Source organism: Desmodus rotundus, chromosome 3, assembly GCF_022682495.2.
Source record: "Desmodus rotundus isolate HL8 chromosome 3, HLdesRot8A.1, whole genome shotgun sequence".
NCBI classification, from domain to species: domain Eukaryota; kingdom Metazoa; phylum Chordata; class Mammalia; order Chiroptera; family Phyllostomidae; genus Desmodus; species Desmodus rotundus.
Genome location: NC_071389.1, coordinates 89,798,994 through 89,813,690, shown reverse-complemented (window position 1 = coordinate 89,813,690; position 14,697 = coordinate 89,798,994). Strand labels below are relative to the sequence as shown.

The window sequence follows — 14,697 nt, the reverse complement described above, 5'->3', positions numbered from 1 at the left end:
ATTGCATTCTCTGACTGCATTTCATTTGTGCTAGAAATTAACCTTAAAAGATAATTAGAAAATCCCTTTGGTTAGAAGTTAAGAAATATACTTTTAATTACCGATTGGGTTAAAAATAATGAAATTTAGAAAATATTTGGAGTTAAGAAAGCACTATATATTAAAGCTTACAGAATTTGCAAAGGAGTACTTACTAGTAAAAATAGACTACATATATTTATGGAAGGCTGAAAATGAATTAGGCAAGCATTCATCTGGAGAAGATAGCAAAATAAACCTAGAGCAAATAGAAAGCAGTAAATAATAAGAGAAGAGCATAAATTAGTGATATGGAAAACAGCTAATAGAGGATCCAAAAAGTTAAGTGTTGGTTCTTTGAAAAAACTAATAAAATCAACTAATTATGACTCATCAAGGAAAACAGAAAGAAGATGGAGATAATGAGTAAACAGGCATCGCTACAAGTCCTGTGGACATTGAAGTGCTATTCAGAAGATATGATGAACAACTCTGTGCTAATTAATTTTAAAACAGATAATATGGGCAAATTTTGAGAAAAAAGTAGAACTTAGCAAAACTGACTTAGATAGAATTAGGAAACCTGAATATTCCTGTAGCCATTTAAAAAGATTGAATCAGTGATGAAAATTCTTGGCACAAAGAAAATTCCACATCCAGATCATTTCATCAGTGATTCCTATCAAATATTCAAGGAATAAATCATTCCAATCTTATAAAATTTGTCCAGATAATAGAAAAGAGGGCATATTCCCAGACTCATTTTATGAGACTAGTATATCCTTGATCCCCAAACTTGAAAAAGAAGATAAAATAAAATTACAGACCAATCTTACTTAACACAAATGGGAAAATCTTGAATAAAATATGACAAAATGAATCTATCAGTGGACAATGAAGTTTGGAAGAGATACTTGGCCTCACTAACAGAGAAAAGCAAAATGAATTTATTATAATTTTTTTATCCATTAGATTAACATTGGTAAGTTATGCTGGTGATATCCAAGATTGGTAATATCAAGTGTTGGTAATATCAAAGATTGGTAATATCAAGTGTTGGTAATATCAAAGATTGGTAATATCAAGTGTTGGTGAAAATGCAGACTAATAGGCAATCCCTGTGGAGTATTGGTTAAGAGTATGAATTGGTGAAGTTTATTGAAAAATGAAGCACCTATCAAGCTTTTTAAAAAGATTTTATTTATTTACTTTTAGATAGAGGGGAAGGGAGAGAGAAAGAGAGGGAGAGAACATGGATGTATGAGAGAAACATCGATTGGTTGTCTCTTACACGCCCCCAACTGGGGACCTCGCCTGCAGCCCAGGCATGTGCCCTGACTGGGAATCAAACCAGTGGCCTCTTGGTTCACAGGCCAGCACTCAATCCACTAAGCCACACCAGCCAGGGCAACCTATCAAACTTTTAAAAGCACATAACTTTGGCAGCAATTCTAGTCTTAGTAGTCTATCCTATTCACATGTATTCTCAAAGATTTAGCTACAGGAGTTTCTTGTACCTTAGTTTTGTTTTGTTTTTAATATTTTATTTATTTATTGTTAAAGAGAGGACAGGAAGGAAGAAAGAGAGCGAGAGAAACATCGATGTGCGAGAGAAACATCAGTCAGTTGCCTCTCACACTCCCCCAAATGGGGACCCAGCCTGCAACCTAGGAATGTGCCCTGACAGGAAATCTAACTGGAGACCTTTCAGTGTGCAGGCCAGCACTCAATCCACTGAGCAACACCAGCCAGGGAGCACCATAATTTTTGATACTAAAAAATTGGAAACAATCCACATGGATCATCAGTAAATACACTAAATTTTGAGTCATTGAAACTCCAGAATACATAGCCATTTAAAAGAGGTAGAAACTAATATATAATGATACCGAAAGATCTTCATGATTTGTTGTTAGTAAAAAAAATAAGTCAAAACAATACTTAAGAGTATGAACCTTTTGATCTTCTATATACTCTGTCTATGTATATACACACATACATTTACATATACATGTACACATGTACACATAGGTGTGTGTGTGTGTCTGTGTGTGTGGTCTGTCCAGAAGGTATCCTGCTATGTGATATGAAAAATGGAGACATTTATTGAAGAAGATACAAGAAACATTGTACTTAGGACAATGACACCTCAGTCCCCTTCAAAGTAGGCACCTTGGGACCTTACATAGTTCTCCCAGTCGTCATCAAATGCCCCATCTTATTTTCCTGAATCGCACTAATAGTCAAGTCTCTTTCCTTTCAAAGGTGTTTTTAGTTTTGGGAAAAATCCAGAACTCACAGGGTGACAAATCGGGGCTGTAGGGGGGCTGAGTCACCTCGGTGATTTGATGTTTCACAAAAAACCTCTGCAGAAGACATGGTGCAGGAGTGGGCTCATTGTCATGATGGAGCTGCCAATCACCAGCTGCCTATAGCTGTGGCCTTCTGAATCATCTGAATAGTTTCCGGAGGAATGTTCAAGCTTAACGCAAAATTTGATGCAGATTAGTTGCTGTACTTGTTCAGTAATTTTGAATGTGACAGCCACAAAGTACACATGCTCACTCAGTGGCATCTACTGCCCCCAGTGACTAGTACAGTGAAGTCATCATTGTCCACACACGTGCACTCCAGTCAACTCTCCTTGGTTGTCAGGTTACATCAATGTCACACAAACCATTCTCGTTATATTAACAATGGCTGGACTTTTACCAGACAATCTGTGTGTGTGTGTAAATTTCCAGAATTATATGCAAATACCTAGAGAGAACAAAAGGATGAATGACATACTCTGTGTAAGGGCAGGGGTCCCCAACTCTGGGCCGTGGACCAGTACCAGTCAGGGCCTGTTAGGAACTGGGCCCCACGGCAGGAGGTGAGCTTGAATGTATTGCACTTGAATCATCCTAAAACTATCTCCCCCACCCCAGTCCATGGAAGACAACTCTTCCATGAAACTGGTCCCTGGGGCCAAAAAGGTTGGGGACTGCTGTTCTAGGCAATAGAAGAAAGTGGTGGTTGGAAGAAACAACTAAAGTGTTGCTGTATGTGATTCTGCACAATTTGATTCTTTTAAATGGAATCTGTACTTACATATTTTGTGTAATAAAACATAACTATAAAAATAAACAATTGCTTTTATAAATTAAAATAACAGACTGTTCAACTTCCGGCCAAGATGGAGGCATAGGTAGATACACTTTGTTTCCTCACACAACCAAAAGAAGGACAACCACCAAAGTAAAAACAAAATACAACTGGAACTGCCAGAAAATCTAACTGGAAGATAGTATGGAAGTCCGACAACCAAGGAGTTAAAGAAGAAACATTCATCCAGACTGGAAGGAGGGGTGGAGATGGGCAGCTGAGGCAGAGAGGATGGGCAGCAGTGTGGTAGCTGGAAGACTGGGAGGGTGAGGCAGTGGCAGATGTACTTGGTGGTCCCACATTTGTGTGTGGATAAACCAGGAGGAACAACTGGGGAACAAGACAGACTGTGCAACCCAGGGTTCCATTGTGGGGAAATGAAGCCTCAAAACCTCTGGCTGTAAAAATTTGTAGGGGTTGCAGCAATGGGAGAAACTCCCAGTCTCACAGGACAGTCTGTTGGAGTGACCCATGGGGTCCTGAGACATATACAAACCCACCCACCTGGGAATCAGCACCAGAAGGGCCCAATTCACTTGTGGGTAGTGGGGGAAATGACTGAAAGCAGAGTGAGAGCCAAGCAAGCAGCGCTGTTCCCACTATGACCCCTTCTCCACATACAGTGTCACAATGCAGGGGAGTGGATTGCCTCACCCTGGTGCACACCTAATTCTCCACCCCTTACAACACAACAGGTGTGCGAGACAAAGAAATATGGCCCAAGAAATGAAAGAACAGATCAAAACTCCAGAAAAAGAAGTAAGCAAAGAGGAGATAGCCAACCAATCAGAAGCAGAGTTCAAGACACTGGTAATCAGGATGCTTACAGAACTGATTGTAGATGCAAAATAAAGGAAGAAGTGAAGGCTATACAGAGTGAAGTAAAGTGAAATATACTGGGGGCCAACAGTGAAGCGAAGGAAACTGGGACTCAAATCAACAATTTGGAACAGAAGGAAGAACTAAACATTCAACCTGAACAGAATAAAGAAAGAAGAAATTTAAAAAATGAGGACAGGCTTAGCAACCTCTGGGACAACTTTAAATGTTCCAACCTCTGAATCATAGGGGTGCCAGAAGGAGAAGAGGAAGAGGAAGAAATTGAAAACTTATTTGAACAAATAATGAAAGAAAACTTCCCCATTCTGGTGAAGGAAATAGACATACACGTCTAGGAAGCTCAGAGAGTCCCAAAAAAGTTGAACCCAAAGAGGAACACACCAAGGCACATGATAATTAAATTACTCAAGATTAAAGATAAGGAGAATTTTAAAAGCAGCAAGAGAAAAGGAGACAGTTACCTACAAAGGAGTGCCCATCAGATTATCAGCTGATTTCTCAAAAGGAAACTTGCAGGCAAGAAGGGGCTAGAAAGAAGTATTCCAAGTCATGAAAGGCAAGGACCTACATCCAAAATTACTCTATCCAGCAAAGCTATCACTTAGAATGGAAGGGCAGATAAAGAGCTTCCCAGACAAGAAAAATGTAAAGGAGTTCATCATCAACAAGCCCTTACTATATGAAATGTTAAAGGGACTTATCTAAGAAAAAGAAGATAAAAAACCATGGACAGTAAAATGACAACAACCTTACAACCATCAACAACTTGAACCTAAAAAATAAAAATAGCCCTGGCTGGTGTGGCTCAGTGGATTGAGTGCTGGCCTGTGAACCAAAAAGTCACTGGGTTCAATTCCCAGTCAGGTCACATGCCTAGGTTGTGGGCCAGGTCCCCAGTTGGGGGTGTGCGAGAGGCAACTGATCGATGTATCTCTCACACATTGATATTTCTCTCCTCTTTCTCCCTCCCTTCCCCTTTCTAAAAATAAATAAATAAAATCTTTTTAAAAAACCAAAATCAAACTAAGCAAACAACTAGAACAGGAACAGAATCACAGAAATGGAGATCACACGGATGGTATCAGAGGGGAGGGAGAATGGGGAGAATGGGGGAAAAGGTACAGGGAATAAGAAGCATAAATGGTAGGTACAAAATAGACAAGGGGAGGTTAAGAATAGTGTAGGAAATGGAGAAGCCAGAGAACTTATAAGTAAAACCCATGGACATAAACTGAGGAGGGGGAGTGCTGGAGGTATAGGGTAGAGGGGAATATATGTGAGAAAAATATGGAACAACTGTAATAGCAAAATCAATAAAATTACTTTAAAAAATAACAAAAATGCTTATCATGTTAAGCATAAAATTCAATGTACAAAATATTCCAAACGATGCACATAATTAATATTCTCTCTCATTTTTCTCTGAATCACTCATACATTCATTTAGTGAATGTTTTTGACCACATACCTTTGTAGCTTGCAGTGTGTTAGAAGCAAAATGTAAATATGACCAGGAAAAAGACCTGAAGAAAATCCCAAAATGTTAATTTTTCCCTTTGAGTGAAGGCACAATGTGTGAGTTTCTTTTAATTCCCTATATTTTCTATAATAAGTATTAGGACTTTTATAGAAAATTTCTTTTTTATTGTGGTGAGATACATACCATAAAATTTTCTATCTTAACCATTTTTAAGTATCCAATTCACTGGCACTAAGTACATTCACAGTGTTGTACAACCATCATCAATATCCATTTCCTTTATTGTTAATCCCAAACAGAAACTTTAACTCCACATTCATTTCTCTCCCCATCCCCTGGTCACCTCTGTTCTACCTTCTGTCTCTGAATTTTCCTATTCTAAGTACCTCATAGACATGAAATCACACAATATTTGTCTTTTTGTGTCTAGCACATTCACTTAGCACACTGGTGTACCACAAGAATTTTTAAAACATGCATTACCTGACTGTCAGGGGCACTGACTTCTTTTCCCTTAGATTATCAAATGAAAAAATGACCAGAGCCAACACAACAATAGCCATCCGGTGTGAGTGAATCAAAATTATACCTATTTTTTATCAGATCAGCAAAAAATATATTTTAGTGTGCCGCAAAATTTTAGTAATTAGTTTATATGTGCCATGAGATGAAAAAGGTTGAAAATCGCTGACTTAGTGTAATGTCTTCAAGGTGCATCCATTCTGTAGCTTGTGCAAGAACCTCATTCCTCTTTAAAGCTTAATCCTATTCCATTGTATGTACCTATTACATTTTCTTCATTCATCTGTTGATGGACACTTGGATTGTTTCCACCTTTTATCTGTAATGAATAATGCAGCCATGCACGTTGGTATATAAGTATTTTTTTGAGTCCCTGCTTTCAGTTCTTTCACGTACACACCTAGGAGTAGAACTGCTGAACTGTATGATAATTCCGTTTAACTTTTTGGGGAACCATGAAACTGTTTTCCATAATGGCAGCACCATTTTACATTCCCACCAGCAATGCGCAAGCGTTTCAATTTCTCGTTCTCACCAACACTTATTTTCTGGGTTTTGATTTTGTTTTGTTTTTTGTTTTTTAAGACATGGCCATTCTAATCAGTGTGAAGTGGTGTATATCTCATGGTGGATTTGATTTGCATTTCCCTAATGACTGGAAGTTGAGCATCTTTTCATGTACTTATTGGCCATTTGTACGTCTTCTTTCGAGAAATGTCTTTTTAAGACCTTTTCCCATTTTTGCATTGGGTTGCACTGTTGTTGTTGTCAAATTATAGAAATTCTTTATATATCTGGATAGTCATCCCTTATCACATATATATGATTTACAATCTTTTTCCTATTCAGTGAATTGTTTTTTACTCTCATAATAGTGTCCTTTGATACACAGAAGGCTTTAATTTTGATGTGGACAAATTTATCTATTTTTATTTTGTTGCCTATGCTTTTATTGCCATATCCAAGAAATCATTGTCACATCCAATGTCCTGAAGCTTTTCCCGTGTTTTCCTCTAATAGTTATATAGCTTTTGCTCCTAAGCTTGGGTTTTTGATCCATTTTGAGTTAATTTTTATAAATGTTTAAAGGTAAGGATCTAACTTCATTCTTTCACATGTGGATATTCAGTGTTTCCCCATTGAGTGGTCTTGGCACCCTTGTCCAAAATTAATTGACCATATATGTAAGGGTTTATTTCTGGGTTCTTCAATATATTCCTTTGGGCTATATGTCTGTCCTTAGGCAATACCACTGTGTTTTGATTACTGTAGCTTTGCAGTGAGTTTTGAAATCACAAAGTGTGAGCCCTGCGACTTTGTTCTTTTTAAAGATTGTTTTGGCTACTTGGGAAAAACATTTTTTTTTTAATATTTACTGTTCATAAGAGCTACGTGAAATTTCTACTTTCTGAAAAAATTCATTTTTCTTACAATAATCTTCTGGAACTATTTTCTGCTATTTACTGAAGTATGTATTTTGTTCTTTATTATAGAAAGAGTATCCTGGCCAAAATGAAATTGTGAAGAGAATGCAGTCTCTCCAAATGGATTGTGTAGCAATACCTCCAAGCAGGTCAAATTCAGGTAACTTACACTATGATCAGAAATCTGTTTATTCACTTATTTGTTTACTCATTCATGCCCTCTCCTCTCTTAAATACTATTCACAACCATATGAGAAGAAGAAGCAGCTGTAAAATTGTAACACTTACCTTAAAAAATATATATATATAATATATTCAGGAGTCAAGATACATATATTTTAAGTACCTTTGAGTTCACCAAAATGATAAAGTACCCTGAAGATAAGAGTCCTAATATATCTGATAGGGAGAAAGTGATGGTTCGGGATAAGGAAGGGGGCATATGTACGAGCAAGTGCTTGAGAAGGTCAGGGATGATGAGATCTAGAGTATAAGCAGAGAGGCTAGTCTCAGATTCAAACAGAGATACTTTTTTTCCTTACAACAAAAGGGTAGGCAGAGTACAGGGTTTTGTAGCCACTTATTAGCTATTTATTATGGAGCAAATTATTTTACCTCTTAAACGTCATCCATCAGATCATGATTACTGCTCCTACTTTTATTCTTTAAAGAATGAAAGAATGAAAGCATCCATGGAAAGTGATTAGCATAGAACTGCTGCTGTCATTTTCCAACTCTGCACTAACCAAGGAGAAACTACCTCCTCTTCTGCAACACAAGTCCGTTTCTTCCTTGGTCATTCCTGCAACACCCACTCTTCTGTTGCTTGTTGTAATTTCCCTAGTGCTCTCTCATTGCCAGGCATGGGCTCCTACTTATTACATATAAAAGAAGAGGGCCACGTAGTACGTGCTTTTTACTTGTTCTCAACGTTTACAGTATGTGACTCTGAGGTACTCAGGTTTCATTTTACTTTTTAATGTTTCATGAAACTCCAATGCTGATCATTTCTTCTCAGCCACAGAACAGCCCTGTTCCCTGCATAGTTCACAGGGACTTGGGATGGGTCCTGTGGAAGAGTCCTGGTTTGCCCCCTCTCCGGAGCACCAGCAGGAGGAGAATGACCTCAGGCTTCAGAGTAAACTCCAGGAGGAAGCCAACTACCATCTTTTTGGCAACCGCATGGACAGGCAAACAAAACAGCCACCCAGACAAAATGTGGCTTACAATAGAGAGGAGGAAAGGAGACGAAGGGTCTCCCATGACCCTTTCGCACAGTCAAGACCGTATCAGAACCTAGGGGTAAAAGACCTTGCTTCTTCCAATGCAACCAGTCATGGTAATGAAGTACACCAGCCAGTTGGACTGACCAGCCAAACCCGAGGACTACACTGGAACAATGGATCATATAGTCCACATGGTTTTAGAACAAGATCACTAGGTCTGGGAACAGTAGGTTCCAGAGTTTGTTGTGGGCCAAATCCAAGCCACATGCCAAGCCTGCATAAAACTCCAGTGCCTGAGACCAACCTACTGGGAAACACACCCACCATTCCATTCGTCTCCCTGTCATCAACAGGTAAACAGGCCTTTCAGTCCAATCTTATCTTTTTTTAAAAAATTTTTCTGAAAAATAAAACAGCGGCCAGCTCTGTTGTAGACTATAAGGTAACAAAGGGCCAGCTCAGAGTCTCCCGCTGCCAGATGCAGCTTGCCACCGTGGAACAGTCTCCATCAGATCCCTTGGCCCGGGCATATTTCAGTCTGGGTGGGATTCAGTGCAGCTGTCTGTAAGTGCTGGTTTCTAGGTTTTTGTAACTGGTAGGCATCTCCTACTCGAGCCTGAATCGTAATAGTCCTGTTATACCCAATCTCTGATGCAAGTGAATGTATTTGCTTGTATTCTTTTATTTGCTTGCTATTTTTTGAAGGTAAGAAATAAGTCTTGGATATTTTTATTTCTTATCTCATGTAGGCCACAGACTGCCATTTGTGATGAAAACCGCATTGTCGGGCTGCCTTCACCATCAGCTATTTTCAGAACTCTTTTCACCTTCCCAGGCTGAAACTCTGTACTCATCAGACAGTAAATCCCCTTTCTCCTTCCCCTTCCAGCCCCTGGCAACAAACCTACCTTTTATGTCTATGAACTTAATTACTAGGAGGTACTGAATTTAATAGGAGGTACTGTATGTACCTCCTATAAGTGGAATCATACACTATTTATCCTTACTTTACATAGCACAACGTCCTAGAGGTTCACGTAGCATGTGTCAGGATTTCCTTCCGATTTAAGGCTGAATAATATTTCATTACATGTATACACCACATTTTGTGTTTCCGTTCATCTAGTGATAGACACTTGAGAGGCTTCCACTTTTTGGCTATTGTGAATAATGCTGCAAGGGGGTATAAATACCTGTTTGTGACCCTGCTTTCAATTTTGGGGGGTATATACTTAGAAGTGGAATTGCTGGATCATATAGTAATTCTATTTTTCATTTTTGGAGGAGCCACCGTACTGCTCACCCCAGTGGCTGCACCATTTTGTGTTTCCTCCATCAGCACACAAGGGTTCCATTTTCTCCACGTCTTTATCAGTACTTACTATTTTCTATTTTTATGATAGTAGGCACCCTAATTTTTTAAAAGAAAAAAAATTTTTTAAAAGATGTTACAGGATGGCATAGAATAAGTAATTTGACTTAAACATTTGGAGTAAAGCCCTGCCCTTTTACTGTGTTGTATTTTTCATCTTACTTTTAAAAAATTTTTATTTATTGATTTTAGAGAGAGAGAGGAAGGAAGAGAGGGTAAGATAGAAACATTGATTTGTTGTTATACTTACTTATGCATTCATTGGTTTATTCTTGTGTGTTCCCTGACCAGGGATTGAACCCACAACCTTGGCGGGACAACACTCTAACCACCTGAGCTACCCAGTCAGGGCTTATCTTACTTTCAGTTTAGATGTACTTAGCTGTGTGCTTCTCTCTATTCAGGTGAGTCTGTAAAATGTTCCATATATAACAGTACTGGCATTCAGATTGGAGACAAGAATTATATGGAAGTTGGTGGAGTGAGTTCACCATTACTGGACAGCACGTACATAAACTTGAAAGAGCCTGCTTCTAAGTACCAAGATATCTTTGGTAAGATGCCCCTTACGGGCCCATTGTCTAGCAACCTTGAACTTTCTTACGTGATGAGAGGGAGGTAATGGAATCCTAAAATTTCTCCCTGAAAGTTGTCCCATGTTTCCTCTGTATAATATCTGTGTAATTCCCTTATAATTTCTTTGTAATTTATTTGTGTTTAATATGGAGAAATTTACAATATCTAATTCATGGATTGTTGTGAAAATTAAATGCGTTGATATGCATAAAGAACTTAGAATATTGCGTGGCACATAATAAGGTCTAGAAAAGTGTTAAATTGTTATAATCATCATCATTAATGCTACTACTCAGACCTAGGAGAGATAGCTCCTTCGGGTCCTCATCTAAAGGGATTTTGTAAACTATAGGCAACTGCCCTCAGTGGCACCTCTGTATTGAAAATGAAGACTTTCCCGTTAGGCAGGCTCATAACATTAATCCCAAAACACAACCTAGCAAAAGCTAGCATGAGGCCAAAACAATGTGATTAAAGAACCTCGCTCTCTGGTTAACCCTAGAACTGGCAAGGTTTTCTATTAAGGTGTAGATAGTAAGTATCTTAGGCTTCGGTGGCCTTGAGGTCTCTGTTGCACTACTCAGCTCACATTGTCGTGCACTAGCAGCCGCAGACAACATGCACACGGATCGCTGTGCTTCGGTTACACTTTGTTCAGCAAAACAGGCAGCGGGCTGGCTCTGATCCATAGGCTGCAGTTTGCCAATCCCTGATCTAGTCCATTTGAAGGACAGACTTTAAAATAACTAGAGCAGAAGTTCCTAAACTGGAGGGAGACAAGGATATCTTTGATAATCTGATGAAACTCAGGTTTTCCTCTCCTGAAGTACTAACAAAATTTGACAAATACCTTGGGAGGTTTTTGGATGCCTGACCTCCAATGGTGATGATAAAAGCTGCACTGTGGGGGTGTGAGGAAAGAATGGGAGTTAAGGGGCAAAAATGAGATGTCTTTTCCCTTATATTCAGCTTACTGAGGTAGGATGAGGATCAAGCAGTATGGTTTGTTTGTGGTGGTTATTTTACCCTTTTTGTTTCTTTTTGTTGCTTTTGTGACGGCCTAAGGGGAAGGAGCCAGTAGAAAGAGAGAGGTTATGGCTGTAGAAGAGGGGGACGGCAGTTGGGGCCGGGGAGGGATGGTCCAGAAGGAGATCTTGAACAGTGTGAATGCCTCATCCCTTAAAAGACAGGGAAGGCAGTTTGGTTGAATAGGCAGGTTCACACCTGATGGTCTGTTTCCTTGACTAAGTAAGGTGAAAATGAATTGTTGGGTGAAGGGGTCGATGCTGGCCATACATAAAGAGAAAATGCCCAAAAGGGGAAAAAAATGGTGTTTTTTTCCCTTTACATCAGAAAGCTCTCATGTAAATAGAGCTGCTGGCTAAGGTTGTATAAACAACCTGATAGTCAGGCAGGGGTTTTAATCCCAAAGCCATCAGCTGTGGCTCAGAGATGCATCTGCTAGGAGGAAGAGGTCCCCAATTCTAATTTACAAAAACTCCTCCAATGGGCTAGTTGACACATCATCCAATGAGTTAACAGGTATGTAATTAAGAAGTTGTCTTTTCCACTGTATTCCAGGTACTCTTCACTTTATACAGGTTTTTGAAGCTCGGATGTTAAAATGAATTGCAGCTTCACGCCGCATTCTTTTTTCTTTTTGGCAGATAATACCACTAGTCTGACTGATAAACACCTGGACCCAGTCAGGGAAAATCTAGGAAGGAGCTGGAAAAGCTGTGCACGTAAACTGGGCTTCACTGAATCTCAGATTGATGAAATTGACCATGACTATGAGCGAGATGGATTAAAAGAAAAGGTTTACCAGATGCTCCAAAAGTGGCTGATGAGGGAAGGCAATAAGGGGGCCACAGTGGGAAAGCTGGCCTACGCACTCCACCAGTGTTCGAGACTAGACCTTCTGAACGCCTTGAAATATATCAGCCAGCACTAACTCTAAAAGGAGCTTTGGCAGCATGAAATAAACTCCTCACTTAGTGAGTAATCCACTGAAAGTTGGCTGCCTCAGATCATCCAGAATTCTTTCCTCACTGATATGGATCCTGTATCTGCATCAAAATCATGTTCTGCATTGAACAGCTGGACAATGGGAAAGAAATCTACAGCAAACTACCCACTAGACAGAAAGACTTATTAATGGCCAAGCCTTAATGAAAAGAAGAAGCCTAAGTGGGTTTGAAAATGGAAAGAAAAGATATTTGAGGAAGATCATTTTCTTTTACTTTATCCCATAACCTTCAGTTCTGCTATTCATTCCGTTTCCTGGAATTTTGTTTGAGCAACAAAAGAAAATTCAGAGAATGTAAACTAAATCAACTTTCTTGTTTTGTGCTCTTTTTTCTACATAGGCTCCTGTTATAACCAAAGTACAGAAAAGTTCTAAGTTCTCTTCAAATACTTCGGTGTTTTTTGGTATTACAACCACAGTTCATTCCAAAATTATATTTTCTGTTAACTTCAGTATCAAATTCTGTATCAGCCATTACAGGCTTCAAGAACTGCATGCAATCTCCACTCCATAAATTAAATGAAGGGATTTTATGGTGTAGTAAGGAGGGGGGGAAACAAAAATATCACAATTTTCCAGGCAGTTGTTGCAAGATATTGCTACTAATTGTGACGATTACAAAAATTCTTGATTAAGTTTTTGAGTTCCTCCCTAGTGTTCTGGCACTTTAGGCACTTTCCCAACCTGAGTACCCTGCTGAGGGAGCAGGTATGCGGGGAATATTATCTTCACCTGGGCTGTGACTGGAGCCTCGGGACTGATCTCTGTGGAACATCTCTCCAGTTTACCCCAGGGTGCTGTAGAAATATTTTCATTTTTTTCTGTGAGCTATAATGTAAAAAAAAGGTAATCTTTTAGAGTCTGGTAATTGTGCTTCTGGCACTCAACCTTTCAAAGCCCACATGAAACTCAGGAATGAATGAAGAAACTAGAAGACTGGAAGACTGAAGCCAACTGGGCCACCCAGCATCACTGCCAGCACTTTGCTAAACAGAGAGCGTATGCCATGGAGGGGAGGAGAGTGGTGCAGATTGACCAGTCTGGCAGTCTGAACAGATTCTAGTGCTGGGTGGGTTGTTAACAGAATTGTTAATTCTGATTCTAATCCTCCTCCAGCTCAACCCAGCAGATATACACACGTGCACACACACATACCTGAAGTGGGACTGTAAAGAATTTCTCAGCCTCCACACTAGTGGCGTCGTGGGCTGGATAATTCTTCCTTGTGGGGAACTGTCCTTATGCATTGTTGGATGTTTGGAAACAACCCTGGCCTCTACCCACTACATGGCAGTAGCACTGTTCTCCCTCTCTTCCCATCCCCAGTTGTTACAAAGATGTCTCTAGGCATTGCCAGATGTTCCCTGGAAAAGCCAAATTGCCCCAGCTGAGAAGAGTACTGTTATAAAGTAATGAACCTCAGTTTTCTTACCAACACGTATGCAGGCTCACTACTTAGTTGCCACACAGCTCTGATCACAAAGACCAAAAGCAAAACTGGAGGGGGAAAGGGTCCCAAGCTTTGCTAGTGGGAGCTGGATGATTTCTTTTCTAAATGTATCCCTTGTACCTTGTCTTAACAGTGTTCTAAAATCTTTAACTTCCAAAGAGATTGAATGATCCATGATAAGAGGCAAAAATGAAAAGTATTTTGACTCTTCAAAAATAAAATTTTGTACCTTAAATACAAGCCATTGAAATGATGTGTGTTTGTATAAATGAGACAGTTTAGGGTTCTCCACTGAGACTTTACCACTTCAATTGGCAGTTCCTATACCTAATCCTCCTTTCACTGCCTGCTATTGGTAGGAGAGAGGAAGCACATGGTAAAAAGAGGAGAAGCTTCTGGACAGAGCATTGTGTCTCCCAGCACCAAGAGCCCGCAGCATTGCTGTCCTCCCAGCATGGCTCAGAGGCCTTTGCTTCAGCCCCAACTCTAAAAACTGGGCTGAAAAGAGTCAAATTTGTATCTGAGGAGTTTCAGGACAAGACCAGGGCACCACAAAAACACTAGCCTTCAGCGAAACCAACTAAGTGAGCTGACACAGACTACAAAATGAGAG

At 39.6% G+C, this 14,697-nt stretch overlaps 1 protein-coding gene across 6 annotated transcripts in view; it reads left to right on the top strand.

The window, feature by feature from the left end:
- RIPK1 (receptor interacting serine/threonine kinase 1) overlaps window positions 1-14,324 on the top strand; it is a 37,629-nt gene extending 23,305 nt beyond the window's left edge. For 5 of the 6 annotated variants that reach the window (XM_053920430.1, XM_053920429.1, XM_071220975.1 and 2 more), the window contains 5 exons: window positions 7,501-7,591; window positions 8,450-9,010; window positions 9,407-9,517; window positions 10,434-10,583; window positions 12,273-14,324. In XM_053920430.1, coding sequence (XP_053776405.1) covers window positions 7,501-7,591; window positions 8,450-9,010; window positions 9,407-9,517; window positions 10,434-10,583; window positions 12,273-12,559 — 1,200 coding nt within the window. In that variant the 3' untranslated portion in view covers window positions 12,560-14,324. The remainder of the gene's footprint in view (window positions 1-7,500; window positions 7,592-8,449; window positions 9,011-9,406; window positions 9,518-10,433; window positions 10,584-12,272) is intronic. The other variant, XM_024552320.4, reaches the window with a different exon arrangement.
- The last annotated feature ends 373 nt before the right edge of the window (window positions 14,325-14,697 follow it).